General features: G+C 41.9%; 1 protein-coding gene across 1 annotated transcript in view; it reads right to left on the reverse strand.

Moving 5' to 3' along the window:
- The window catches only part of LOC144603696 (receptor-type tyrosine-protein phosphatase R-like), a 202582-nt gene extending 194916 nt beyond the window's left edge, over nt 1-7666 (reverse strand). The window contains exons 1-2 of the mRNA XM_078417335.1: nt 7422-7666; nt 220-542 (exon numbers count right to left, since the gene is read on the reverse strand). Of these exons, the coding sequence (XP_078273461.1) occupies nt 220-542; nt 7422-7479 (381 nt within the window). The 5' untranslated portion in view covers nt 7480-7666. The remainder of the gene's footprint in view (nt 1-219; nt 543-7421) is intronic.
- Between the last annotated feature and the right edge of the window lie 8004 nt (nt 7667-15670).

Here is a 15670-nt window from a genome sequence, read left to right on the forward strand (position 1 = left end):
AGATGCATTGAAGGGGAAGCTGAATAGCAAATGAAGGAGAAAGGAATAGAAAGATATGGTGATATGGTTTGACAAGAGGCTTGTGCAGAGCAGTGTCACAGCCCGTCTCCGTTACATATAATACTATGTAGCATTCTGTTATGATACTTGGATTTCAAAAAATCCTGTTTACCAACACATGTCAAAGGAGGTTTTGTGATTTTAGATTGATATGCTTACCACTGATACCAAGTCTTCTTCTGGAATAGGCAGGTCTTCAGTTTCTGACCATTGGTCATCGTTTGTGACAGAGTGGGTGCTTCGATCACTGGATACTCTTGGCAAAGTGGATTTGACAATCATAGCAGGGTGAGGTCTGCCTCGGTCTATGTACTTGCTGAACAATGGCTCACTGATTCTGCTTCTTTGCATTTCTATGCCAGTTAAGTCCACATCTTTATCAATGCTTTGTACGCGGTGATAAATAAACGCTGGTTTTCCACCACTAGGTGGCATTTTCCGACCTGTTGTCTCAAAGTGTTCATGATCTCCCGGTGAGCACCCTGAAAGAGAATCATGCAAGGAAGATCATTTCGTTTTTTTCTGCAAATGTACTCAATTCTTTATTAACATAGCCAATACCCAGACAACCAGATCCCCAACACTTAAAACTAACCCTAAACCCATTGTTACTCACGACCTAAAACAAAATGTTTAATCAATAGTCTGAAATCTCGTCCAAGAGATTTGTTTTTTGGATGACAAATAAAGATATCCTGAATCCTGAATCGGAAAGACTGCTAGCCCAAATTCAAAACATGCTCCCCATTCAATCTCCCAATAGAAAATTAACTATACAGAAGGTCAGCCATGATTTACCATAGAGGCCTTACCAGCTCTATGCAAGAGCAACCCAGCTGGATGCTCTCTCTTTATCAATGAACCTTTCTCTCCTGGGCCCCCTCCATTGCCAGTGTGAGGCCACACGCAAACTTGGAACCGCTTGACTATCCAATGAAATGAACATTAAATTATCCAATTTTATGCAACAATCCTCCTTTCCCCTCTCTCTTTTACACTTTAGAGATACTGTGTGGAAACAGACCTTTGGCCCAACGATTCCGCATGACCTGCACTCACACCGTACACTAGTTCACACCAGGGACAATCTTACCAACAAACCTGCATGTCTGTGGAATGTGGGAGGAAACCAGAGCACCCGGAGAAAACCCCAGTGGTCACAGTAAGAATGTATGTACAAAGTCCCTGTCACTGTGAGGCAGCAACTTTACTGCTTCACCATGGTGCCACCCCGCCTCCTTACCTGACACCCTTTTGCCTCCCTTTCATCTCTAGCTTTTGTCCACCCATCTGCCAATCAAGCCCCCTCACCTGTATCCACTTATCACTTGCCAAGCTTTGTCTCTGTAGTTCTGTTCTTTTCTTTCAGGATACTTGTTTGTCTTGCTCACAATGGCTATAATCGAATCTGCCGCCACTATTACTCCTTGAGAGTGCATTCCAAATCCTAACCAGTCAAACTAATTGTCCCTTCTGGATCACCTTCATTCTACCTCCTCTAGATGTTAGCTCCTCCACCCACAGTAACAGCTTCTCTCAATCACACCCTCATAAACTCCTCTATTCAAAGGAAAACAACTGCAGTTTCTTCAGACTACCCACACAGCTAAAGTCCTTCATCTCTAGAATCCTTCAATTCACTGTTCTCTGCATTCTCTTTTAAGTTTGGTACAAAATGGACACAATACTGCCATTACAACAAAACAGTTATTATGTAAAGGCACATTGTAACTTCCTTGCTCTTGTACGCAGTGATTCTTAGTTTGATTTAATTTTGTTTTTCATTGCCACGTGTATCGAGGTACAGTTGTGTGCCATCCAGTCAGGAAAAAGACAGCACATAATTACAATCAAACCATCCACAGCATAGATGCTGGATAAAGGCTATAATGTTTAGTGCAAGACAATTGTAATAAATCTCTAAAGTCAAGATCTCCTTTACTATTCATAGAAACATAGAAACATAGAAAATCGGTGCAGGAGTAGGCCATTCGGCCCTTCGAGCCTGCACCGCCATTCAATGTGATCATGGCTGATCATTCTCAATCAGTACCCCGTTCCTGCTTTCTCCCCATACCCCCTGACTCCGCTATCCTTAAGAGCTCTATCCAGCTCTCTCTTGAATGTATTCAGATAATTGGCCTCCATTGCCTTCTGAGGCAGAGAATTCCACAGATTCACAACTCTCTGACTAAAAAAGTTTTTCCTCATCTCTGTTCTAAATGGCCTACCCCTTATTCTTAAACTGTGGCCTCCTCACTTATTCTCCTCACTTTCGCAAACTCTCTTGCTGCTGTCAATGTATAATGCTCAAATAATGCAGATTCCTCAACATATTGACCTTTTAATGGCCTATTGCGGGAAAAAAAATAGATCAGTTAACTATAACTTTATTAAATTCACATTGCCATTATTATAATTATTTTATTGTTTTCTGGAAGCGGAACTCAGGTGAAGTCAAGTGTGCACACGGAAAATGTAGTGAATTTTTCCCTACCATCTGAACATCCCCTTTTTCTTCCTGCTACCGTTGGGCAGGAGGTGCAGAGGCCAGAAGTACCACAGCAACAGGTCCAGGAACTTTCCTTTAACCACCAGGTTCTTGAACATACTTACAGAACCCTAATCCTATCTCAGCAACAGAACCCCAGGAATGACCATAGACATGTTTACTTCATGTGTTTTTTCACTAATGCCTCATTTTGCACATTTTTCTTTTCACAGTCTTGAATAATTTACATTTTGTGTGTTGTAGGAGTCTATGTGCCTGCCATGTTACAGCCTGAAGATTTTCATTGAACGACATATGACAATAAACTCAACTTGGACTTGGATTTGGAGAAATAAGTTGGCTTAAACCTGGTGTTGGCTACGCATGGTACCAACTTCACTAAAAAGAAATTAGTTGGCTGGTGCAATCCCATGTCTCATTAGCAGAGAAGGCAAGAGTACTACACTCTCTGGAATATCAAATATAAACAAGCTCCAGCTGGAGATATGCCAGCCTCACACATTGCAATTCTTTCTATGCACCTGTTAAATGGTCCATTGAGGGAAATATCCTGGTTAACCTCAAGTGAAAATGTTAATCTAATTTATTTCCTACCTTATCACTGGCACTAACGCTCTCCATTTAATTTTCAAAAGCGCAGAAGTCGGCTTTTGGGACATCATCCAGCAGAAAGCGGGATGCACAATAAAAATCTGAGGCCTGCCGGACTTTGCGTTGAAGGTCTCAGTTTTCACATTACCACACACTGCTGTGTATGTCACACTGATTAAAGCTCAGCAGTCAGCGTCCAGGCAGACTGAGCTGCACACATCTTCTGTCAAGGGATGGGAGGGGGTGGCAGTTGCAACAACAGCAGTGTTGCTGTGAAGTTAAGAGCTGCACGTTAGCTTATTAAGAAATTACCTTTTTTGGCAGCATTCGAATGAATATTGAATCTGGTTTTTGTTGTGTGTTTGACATTACGGTCCTAAACCATGCAATGGGCACATGAGCAGCATCTCAACAGGCATTATACCCACTTCAGCTGTCACAGGCATTGGAAAGTTGCCCATTGCCAATTTGACAAACAGCATTGGAGACAGTTGCTGGAAAATAGTCCTGGGTTCCACCCCAAAGATTTTGTTCTGCCCTGGATCAAGCAACAATAGGCAGAAATTTTTCCAACACATTCTCTGGCATTTCACCAGTAGCTCTTGTTGATAACTATAGATATCTATGGTTTGAAATATAAGAAACAGAGTAGTTTTCTTCATTTAATAAGACCATGACTAATCCTGTGCTTTAACCTGTTCGCCCCAAGTTCAATAATCCTTGCCTTGAATTCTCAATCATAAAAATAAAGATAATGTAATATACACAGTTCTAAAAAAAATGACAGTCACATGGCCTTTCAAATAATCCCTCATAATGGGTCAACTAATTTGCTATGATGGGAACATTTAGGTGCAATGTGTTTCTTTTTAAACTTTGTCTTCTTCATAGCATGAAAAATATAGGCAATCTTATTTCAAAAAATGTTATCGTGTTAATTTTGAACAAATTGGTTAGCCATGAAATTCTTACTTGCAGCAGCACAGCAGAATATATAAGCATAGTACTCTACAAACAATATAATAAATGGAAAAAAAAGTTCAGTATATACACATTAAAGAAACACAAACAATAATAGTACAAAAAGACTAAACCAATGCCGCCAAGCCTATGTAGCTCAGAGCTAAATTTGGAGGTTGTAATGTTTAATACTCCCCGTTGGATTGCAACCTTGTCGTGGTCAGGGAACTTGTGTGTCTCCCTGGAGCTACGCCAGTGGGAGATTCGTCTCCTGTTAGGGATTCGTCTCCTGTTAGGGTTTCCTATGCTGGACAGGTGGAAGGGTAGAGACGAGACCAAGAACGATCCACTGGTCCTCCAGGTCAGGGGTTGAGCACAGGGCTAACAACCCCGCCTCGTAAAATGAATATGTTACAGAAACAACAACTGAAGGAATCAACACTACTGGGCCAGGAGTGGAGGACCTTCGTTGTTGCCCTACATGCCAGGAGGCATAATGGGCAGTAAGTAATGTTTAATAGCCTGACGGCTGTAGGGAAGAAGCTGTTCCTGAACCTAAAGCTGACCATAGCCTTATTATCTAGGATTCCTTACTCCCAGCTACCTTGCCCTTCACTCTAACAGGAACATGCATGCCTTGAACTCTCACCATCACTCTTCACAGTGAGATCAACTGTCAGCCTCATGCACTTCAAAGAAAAAAGTCCCAGCCTCTCTAGCTTCTCCCTACAACTCAAGCCTGCACATCCAGGTAACAGGTGAATCTCTTCTGCACCCTTTCCAACTTCATGACTTTCGTCCTATAGCATGGTAACCAGAGATACACAGAAATCTAAGTATGGCCTCACCAACAATTTGTAAGCATTATCATGATGCATCAATTTTCGTAATCAATACCCTTCCCAATGAAGGCAAGTGTGCCAAATGCCTTCTTCACCACCCTGTCCACCTGAACTACCACTTTCAGGGAATCATGCAGCAGTAGTCCTATATCTCTCTGTTCCACAACACTCTCCAGGGCACTATCATTTGGCGTGCAAGTCCAACTTGATTTGACATATTAAAGTGCAATGTCTCTTATGAGTCAAATTCTAGTTGACTCCTTGGCATACTTTCTCAACCGATCTAGATTCTGTTGTAAATTTAGATATCCTATATCACAGATTTTGATGTCTTCTGCAAACACTGTTAACTTCATTATCATCCTAATAGCTAATTTATATAACAAACAACACCACTCAGTTTCCTCCCACATCTCAAAGATGTGCTGGATGGTTATTTAACTGGCAACTTTAAATTACCATCATCTAGGTCGGTGCTAGGAGGTTCTGGGTGAAATCGATGAGGAAGTGAAAGGAAATAAAGGGGGGAATGTGATGGATGGGATTGCTCCAAGAGTCAGCATGAAATCAATGATCTTCCTTTTCAATAACAGCAGCAACATTGACAGTGAATCATTTAAGATGGGCCAGATCAGGGATAGGACACAGACTTTAATTCGCTGTAGGTCATTCAGTGTGCATGTGAACAGCACTAGACAGCTCCCGAAGCTACACCCTACCATGCTGGAGAGCTGGGAGCCAGACCACAGTAGAAGACCCTTGGAATCACACCAGAATGACACAAGTGCTGATGGCCACCAATTTTGGGCAACAGAAGTTCATCCCAATTATGTGTTATAGTCACGTGGGATGTTCTTATGATTTTGATAAGTGCTGTTTCAGTATTGAAGCAGGGCTCAAAATGGAGTTCTGGGAAATACAGACATAGATATTGGGGCAGCTCCACGTTCACGGTCTTTGCAAAGGGAATGTGAGTGTTAGTTTTCGTGGACAAAGGGCTGGAGTGGTTGAGATTTTGTTTAGGGCACAAACTGATCTTGAAGAAACCATACGAGAAACAAGATTAAAACAAGAGTACAGTGGTCATAGAATAATTCAGCACAGAAACAGACCCTTCCGCCCATTAAATCCCTGCTGACCACCAAAAATGCACCGTAGACCAATCCCGTTTATTTTTGTTTCCCCACAATTCTATCAGCACTAGGGACAATTAACCCAACAACGGGGATGTGGGAGGAATCCGGAGCAAACACAATGCGGTGACATCGAGAACGACCAAACTCCACACAGACAGACACATCAGGGTTAAACCCTGACGTCTGAAGAAGGGTCTCGACCCGAAACGTCGCCCATTCCTTCTCTCCCGAGATGCTGCCTGACCTGCTGAGTTACTCCAGCATTTTGTGAATAAATCGATTTGTACCAGCATCTGCGGTTATTTTCTTATACTACAGGGTTAAACGCAGGTCGTTTGGCTGCGAGGCAGCAGCTCTACAGAACTGCGCCACCCCGTTCCCGCAAGGTGACAGACACGTTAGAGGAAGTTTGGTTTGGGGAAAGAGGGGAAGGCAGAGGCGGTCGGTGAGCGCTTGGCGCCGGTTGTCAGAAGTGAGGGCGAGGGGTGACTATGGGTGCTGTCTGAACAGTGTTATTCCAGGCTCATGCTGCTTGGGCAGGGCCTGGTTTAGCTCAATGTAGCCCAGCCGGGTCTGACAGCGTTGTATGCCAATGCCAAGTAACAGGGTTTTTTTTCCCTCTGCATTAAAAATAGGACGTTGATAACCCAAGCAAATATGTATCTTATCCACATCAGTGAATTGGAGTTGGAATTGGTGCAGGGACCAGGATTACAACCTGCAGTGCAACGCCTGCGGTCAGTGCTGACATTACCAGAGATTAAAGCCCCAGATGATCTTGATGTAAACGCAATGATGCTGACAGTTTGTGTACAGCCCTGGTATTCCTGGGCCGGGGGGGTTGGTCAGGGCACAGCGCTGTGACTCGGCTTTTACTCCCCGCTTTGCTCTCCGCTCTCCGGCCGTGCGGAGCTGACCATGGTGCTGAATCAGGCCTGATGATAACCTGCCCTCTTCCCCCCTCAGGCCAGCCTACCTGTCCCGGGACCCTGCCGGACAAGGGGATAACTCAGAGATGCTAACCCAGTCCTGTCCGTAAAGGATGGGCTCTCGCTGTCACGTTAGCTCGAAGAACCAACAGGACAGGTCTGTTGGTTTAGAAAATAAATAACTATGGTCTGTACTGCATCTATGCTTTGCAATCTTTCCCAGCATAAATCCATCCCCATTTTAACAAGCCCAAGTGTTTCATCCGTATATTAACTGTTTCCTTATCAATGACCCCCCCTCTACGTGGCGATATTTAGCCTGCCCTGCATTCACTTTCAAACGAGGACATCACAGATGCAGGATACGAGGGAGAGGCGTGATGGAACTCACCTGCAGTGTGGAACCGGAGCAGGAAGCACACGGCCAAGATGCGCAGGTTGACCTGCATACCTTTACCATTGAACGCCACCAAAACCGACCCCCACCCCTTCCCCAATACGAAGAGGTTGCAGTTAGAATCAGACACCACAATCTGAGCTGAACAAACAGCCTTTCTACCATCAGCTTGTGGCGCAGCACATCCTGAGGTTTATACAGTCAGGAGCTAATGCATTATTGATGCGGTGGAGCAGACAGGGGTCTGGCAAGCGATGGACAACGGGGGAGGAGGGAGCAATCAGTGATCGCCGAATGGCAATGGGTTTCAGGAGAGGCGCCTCCCAGCAAACAAAATATCACGTGCGCACAAAGATTCAACTTGGGCTCTGGTAAATAAACGTGCAAAATGCGCTGAACTGGACATTTATTTCTCAGCGGGTCAGTGGTCAAATATTAACACTGCGATGGTAAACATCACACTTCAGAATAAGCACAACTTGCCAGTTTCATTTACGATGAGGGGGGTTTATAGAATTGAAGTGGTCAGTGCAAAGGAAGCGGCTTTAGTTATTGTGGGCGTGGAGGTGTGTGTTAAATGTCGTTGTTAGGTTTGATCCACGGTTGTTGGTGGATGTCAGTGTCATTGGTCCGCACTGGGATAATATTGAAGATATGTAACATGCCCGCTGTCAAAATTGTGACCTTCTGCTGTCGAAATGTGACCTTCTGTCGCGGGACGATTTAAAGGTGCATTTAAAAGACATTTAAAGGGCATTTGGATAAATTCAGGGATTGGAAAGTTTAGGGAGATACGGAACAAATGCAGGCATGTGGGGCTAGTGTAGAAGTGGCAACTTGGTCGGGATAGGCAAGTTGGGTCGAGGGGCCTGTTTCCATGCTGTATGATTCTAGAACCGCTAAGAAACTTGATTCCCACTGGTTCGGGCTAATAGGTTAACTCGGGACAGGAGACACAAGGATTCGGCGGTACTAAGGGGAATGTCAATAGTGATTCATTTGTTGAAACAAACTGCCAAAATGGCATTTCAGTGCTCTGACAATGATAGCGTGCGATTAAACTGATTATCATTCTGCGACTGTAAACTGTACAACATTTGGAGTTTCGACCGGTGACAATGTTAGTTTTATCACCAAAGCTGAAGCACTTCACTTGCAAAATTCAACCAATGATTGTATTTTTAAAGCGGGGAAATGCAGTTAGCCTTCGCCGTGCAGTACAACTCAAGGTTTCTTGGTCCATTTTACCTCTGCAATGTCAATAGCGAGATCGTTTTGCTTGCATAATTGATGAAGCAGAAGCATTATCTTGGGTTTGATTGTGGGAATTGATCCGAGAACTCCCCGACGTTCCCTTGTAACAATAAACGGGAGTAGTCCCACAAGTGGCATACTCGATCTTCATTATATCGGTCTTCTCGAATATCTGGGATCAAAGTGCAACAGGAGATAACACGGACAGACAGCAGAAGATTCAACAGAAAATCATTTCCCATTCTCATCTTAATTACAAATGATTCCAAACCACTGCAGCCCTTAAGAAGGCTTGTACCGCGTGTAAAGCAAGAGGGAAGAATCCGATAATATTTCATCCCAAGTAATGGATAGTTTAAAATCATTACACACTGCAAACAATTCTCTTCCCCGTTCTTTAAGCAAATTGTTGGCCGTTAGTTTCCATGCAATTGATTCATTTCTAATCATAGGGCAGCTAGGAAATGGGGTACTTCAACATAACAGGGGAAGGCTAAAATATATTTTCCTCAATTGGGAGCAATTGGCTCATTGATCTCTATAGTTACTTTTCATTTTGATGAATCCTCTATTATTAACAGTTGAAGGATTTTCAAAGAACTTGTCAGAAGCTATTTGAAACGTCTAATAGATCCCATCTAAATCCCGAGGCAAGATTACTGACCAGGTAACCGGAAGCTTTTATAACAAACACTGAGGTTTTCAAATGAATCTGTCTTATTTAATTTATTCGCCTGTTAACTGGTTGCCAGGAAGCATCATGCTCTATAGTGTAGGATTGTTGATGTGGATTAATTATGAGTGAATTAAACAATCAACATTTGATTGCCAAGGAAAAAATATCTGATGAAACCAGTACCTTGTTTTGAATTGAGTTATGAAGAGCATTTCAAAACGTGGTGATATTCCCTGCCTAAAGAAATATCTAAACTGGATTAACAATTGGAAAATTGGGGTTGCAATGAATTAAGAATATTGAGAACAATGTTAACAACAATCAAGATAATCTGGAATAGCCACAACACCAAAAAATGTGACCTTAATGCAAAAGGATATCTTCAAAGCAGATAGGTAACTGTTTGCAATAATCAAATTGGATTTTTATACGATAAAATATGCCAATGAAACTCCCTTAATTATTAGCAATTGTAACAATTATGTGATTGAAGGTAATCAAAAGAATGTGTGCCTCGTTGATGAATGATAATCATGTTAGAATTTCCTATCTTCTGTACTTAGAGTCATTGAGTCATACGGTGTGGAAGCAGGCCCTTCGGCCCAACTTGCCCACCCCGGCCAACAAGTCCCAGCTACACTAGTCCCAACTGCCTGCCCTTGGTCCATATCCCTCCAAACCTGCCCTATTCATGTACCTGTCCAACAGTTTCTTAAATTTTGGGATAGTCCCTGCCTTAACTACCTCCTCTGGCAGCCTGTTCAATATACCCACGACCCTTTGTGTGATAAAGTTACCCCTCAGATTCCAATGACATTTAAAAAAATTATTTTAATTTTTTTTTAAATCATTATCACTTATTTAATTATTTTTACACAAACAAGGTACTAGGACATTTTTAAATTAAAGATGAATGATGAGGTGTATTTGGCAAGTAATTGGATATAAAAGTTATTTTGTTTTATAATAAAGCAGATGCCAGAGATGTCTAGGTTCTCACCCTATGATCAAATCAGCTTTTAGAAACATTCCAGAGTCAGTTATATCACTCATTGGAAACAATCTGCCACTGAGGGGGATATACACCTCAAATACACCAAAAAAATAACTGACCTGCTTTTCTGGCAATATTATTATCAGAAAATGAAATACTCAGTAATTGAAGAATGAAATTCAAGTTTGGCTTGTATTGGCTACCAAACTCAAATATTACTGATTACCAATATAAACCAAAATAGTTTATTCTGTAGTGAGTGAGGATAAGTATTTTTAAAAGGCAGACTGCAGTTCTGATCTGGATTTCCTTACCCACGACGGCTGCAAGCAAAAACAAAAAACAATCATGATTTTTGATAAGGAATTAAAGTCACTACTTGAGGGAAAATAATTTGCGTGGCTGTGAGAAAAGTGCAGCAGAATGGGACTAATTGAATTGGTCTCGAGACCTGTTACAGACTTAATGGGCCAAATGGCCCCCATCAGCACCACGATAATTTAATGTTTTTTTTCCCTTTCAAACCATACTGAAGGTGTTGTGATAGCTAATGCATATTATGCATAATTCATACCTCATGATATGAAGGTCAGATATGGTTATGGTTATGAGTAACATCAACTGAGTTTAGTTTAGAGATACAGTGTAGAAACAGGCCCTTCGGCCCACCAAGTCCACGCCAACCAGCAATCCCCACACACTAACACTATCCTACACAATAGGGGCAATTTACAATCTTTTACAGAAGTCAATTAACCTACAGACTTGCATGCCTGAGGGATGTGGGAGGAAACCGGAGCACCTGGGGAACACCCACACAGTCACAGGGAGAACGTACAAACTCTGTACAAGCAGCACCTGTAGTCAGGATTGAACCCGGGTCTCTGGCGCTGTAAACCAGCAACTCTACTGCTGCACCACCATGCCACCCAAGTGTTCAACAGTAATCACAAACAGCATGGGCTTAACAGATAGTCAATGAATATGCAAATAAATAAGAATTTCACCTAGCAAATGTTTTTTTAAAAAGTAAGTATAAGCAATGGAATAACGAACTCGCTATCAATTTATCTATTGTATTTGAATGAAAATTCAAAATGTGATTGCTTATAAACTATTCTTGGGTTTTCCAAGTCAAGTCGAGTTTATTGTCATATGCACAAGTATGGTGATGTGCAAGTACAATTAAATTCATGCTTGCAGGAGTATCACAGGCACTTAAACTAAGACAACACACTAAAATGTAAATTAATCATAAATCACAAATTCTGCAACATTAAAGACTGTGCAATAAAAACAAGATATTAGCGCGATATATGATTAGAAAAAAAACACAAATTGTTTGACTACCTCACCGGCCGCTGCAGCAAGAGTGTGACTGTGATTGAGAAGGAAGGCGATCCAATTCACCCACTGTTTGTCCCATACACTGATGTGTCAATGTGGATACATTGCTTCGTGTTTGAGTTCATCTCCATCACCAAGCCCAACACCACCACTCTGATCACCACTACATCTTTGTTAACCTTCTCCCGGTAAGTACTTGTTAACATGCTCTATCATGTTTATTTAAGACGATCTAACCAGTATTTCAATTTTCAGTTTTGCCCTATATGTTCAAATAAGCATAAAAACAGATTATAGAAAGTCCATACATGGAACTGAAGATGCTGGGTTACAAAACAAGACACAAAGTGCTGGAGTGACACAACGGATGACACAGTGGCACAGCAATAGAGTTGGTGCCTTACAGCACCGGAGACCCGGGTTCGATCCTGACTATGGGTGTTGTCTGTACAGTGTTTGTCCGTTCTCTGTGACCGCATGGGTTTTCTCTGGGTTCTCCAGTTTCCTCCCACATTCAAAAGACTTGCAGGTTTATAGATTAATTGGCTTCAGTAAAATTGTAAATTGTCCCTAGTGTGTAGGATAGTGCTAATGTACGGGGTTATCACTGTTCGGTGCAGACTCAGTGGGCAGAAGGACCTGTTTCCACGCTCTCTAAAGTCCAATGGAAAGTCCAGAGTCAGGCAACATCTCTGGAGAACATGGATAGGTGACGTTTTGACTCCAGCACTTTGTGTCCAGATTATAGAATATTGTCTGTAGATGGCAGCACTAGAGAAATCTTCAGCAAAATGAAAATGAAAAATTAAATTTCTCCCTCATGCAGAACCAAATATGACAAATTTATTATAGACATCCAACCATAATTACACCATTAAAATAGATGAAGTGTATTTAAAAGAAACTCATGTAAATAATTTATGAATTCAAGAATATCGCATGGCAAGCAGTTACTAAAATAATTTAATTCCACTTTAAAATTTATAATCTTTTGTCTGAAAGATTTACATTATTGGTAGTGTGAAATCCACACACTCCGTGAGCAATGTCTGTGAGCTTTTCAAACAACTTCCAGCCCCTCAGTGTGCAAAACTGTGGCTTCCCCCCCCCCCCACACCCCACAGTCTTTCCAATGACTGAATCAACCTTTCCAGCCATATTCTGCACAAATTCTAGACCTTCGAATGTGTACGTCTACAACAGTTAGCAGTGGATGTCTCTGCATTAGCCTGGCTTCCGGTTTGCATGGAAGCTTTCTATTTCCCATTTGTTAATGACTGTGCTGCTGATGTCCTGGAGTACAATAATCACATTCAATTGTACATTTGCTAAAAAATACTTTTCTTTATGTTCTACTCAATAACCAAAGTCTGTAGTTTCTTTTTTGCTCTGGTTTATTTTCACCCACATGTTTAGACCATAATGTTGTATCCTCATTGTTTTGATGTGTTTATGCTTTATTCTTAATTGTTAACTGTATGTTTGTGTTGTCATTTGTGAGCGGAGCACCAAGGCACATTCCTTGTAAATGCACATACTTGGCCAATAAACCTATTCATTCATTCATTCATGCGTGTGATATCCTATCAAATGCTTCCTTCTAGTCCTAGCTAACTAAGAAAGTGTCCACAACCCCTCCCACTTGCAGGCAACTTAATCCCAGAGTAATGCCAACTGGATAAATTGGCCCTAAAGAGTAGAAAAATTGAGGAAGAAAACAGTTTCAAACAAGAGATTCAAGATTCAAGATAGCTTTATTTGTCATCCAAATTGGACGAAATTCAGTCACCCACAGTCCAACAATAAAAGCATTAAAATAGGCAAATTACACAACCCCCAAAAACACACAAAAAAAGAAACATCCATCAAAGAAATATCCATCACAGTGAGTCTCCTCCAGTCCTCTCCTCACTGTGATGGAAGGCCACAATGTCTTTTCCCTTCCCCTGCCGTCTTCTCCCGGGGTCAGGTTGTTGTGGTTGCAGGCCGCGCCGGAAGGTCCGGAGATTAAACAACAAGTGGAAAATGGAGTCAGCCTGCAGTGAACATGAAAACTGACCGTACAATTCTCTATATCTAAAGAGAATTAAAAAATAGTGAAGGCAAATGTAGGACCCTTACTGTCAGAAATAGGGGGTTTATAATGGGAACAGCGGACTAACAGAACAAATACCTTGTTCCTGTTTGTAGAAAGGAGATCTGCATGCGGTTCTGGTCACCATACTATGGGATCAATGTGTCAGCACAGGGGATTCATTGGGATGTTTATTGGGATAAAGCAGTTTCGTTATGTGAAACAGGAGAGGCTAGCTCTTCCCCCTGTAGTGCATATGGTTAAGAGGGACATGAATGAAGTGTATAAAATTATGAGTGTAAAAGGGGTAGACAGCAGAAATCTTTCTCCCTTATCAGAGGTGAATAAATCTAGTTCTGGTGAGTTTGTCAATAGAGATCGCAATACCATGTCAACATTATTTTAAGATAATAGCTTTTCTTAACATTAAGCTTTTCTTAAAATTGAATAGTTGGAGTAACGCAATAGGTCAGGCATTGTCCGGGGAAGAAAATGGACAGGATGAAGCTTCTGCTAGGAACCCGGAAATGTTGTTTGTCCATCTCCCTCCACAGATGCTGCCTGATTCACTGAGTTTCTCCAGTAGTTTGTTCTTTGCTCAAGGTTCCAGCATCTGCAGCCTCTTGCAGTTCTAGTAACTAACATTATTGGATTCTGGCAGTCAGGGCAGCTTAGTGGCTAAAGTCAATGGTGTGATGATCAAAGTTAGAGACTGATTCATGGCCTATTGATGAATCTTACAAAAACCTTACAACAAATCATTTTCAAAATAATGCGAACGGCGGGGAGTCCCTGTGAGGAAGGGAGGCATGAAAGGTAAAATCATGAAGGAGATACACTATTACTTCTTAAGCAGTTTCTTGGGGCCAAGGAGAACTTACTTTCACTCAAGCATCATGTATTCTGAGGTGGCTGGTAGGAACTAAAGACTCCTTTATGAGTGGACAGAATCTGCCTGATATGTAGATGGGTGAGTCGTTTGTGAAGTGATCCACTCCTTCCATTAGGATTTCTGTTCACTCTGATTCATGGCTTGAGGTTCTCAATGTCAGACCAAAAGGTTTTCCTCCATTTTGAGCGCTCATGAGTCTAAGATTCTCAGGAATTTGATGGGGATGGTTCAATTCCTCGAGGAGCCTTTGGAGCACATCTTTGAACCCTTTCCTTTGTCCGCCTGGTAGTCTCTTCCAAGAATAGAATTCAAATAGTGTGTCAGTTCAGGGTAGAGACATTCACACTCTTAAATGACTGTAATATTAATACAATTGGAACTTAAAATCAAACATTTAAGCTTATTACAATTAATAGTATGGCAAGTATTGCCAAAAGTGTAATAGACAGTAAAGTAAGAGATCGTCAACACTCAGTTAGTACGATACCAAGGATCATGACATTATCAAGGAATTGAGCATGAATTCCATAGATGGGGATGATTTTGATGCAAATCTTATTCTTTTGTGAAATGTTCAACATGAACTTACAGACATTACTAGTCTGCCTCGTTTCCAGGCTAGGAAAACCCTGGAACAGTGCTCTCTGCCATTCTGGAGCAACTTCACTAGTGGGACCATGGCATTCATGGCCTTTTTAGATCCATCATTTCTGTTGATATCTCACAGTCTACATCTACACCAATCTCTTCCCAGACATGGACTATTCCACCGGGTGGCGCCACACGTTGGCTGCCTCGCCTCGCCATACTGTCTCGTCCTTTTGTTGTTAAATGTATGTTTTAGTGTATCTTTAGTTTTGTATTACGTGGGGGGGTGGGGAAACTTTTGATCTCTTTCCTCGACAGAGATGCGACTTTTCCCCATGTCATATCTCCGTCTGCATTGCGGCCTAACATCATGGAGCTCGCGGTCTCTTTGCTGGGGATCGACTTCGCGAGCTCCAAC

The sequence above is a fragment of the Rhinoraja longicauda genome, chromosome 20 (genome assembly GCF_053455715.1).
Source record: "Rhinoraja longicauda isolate Sanriku21f chromosome 20, sRhiLon1.1, whole genome shotgun sequence".
Classification (NCBI taxonomy): Eukaryota; Metazoa; Chordata; class Chondrichthyes; order Rajiformes; family Arhynchobatidae; genus Rhinoraja; species Rhinoraja longicauda.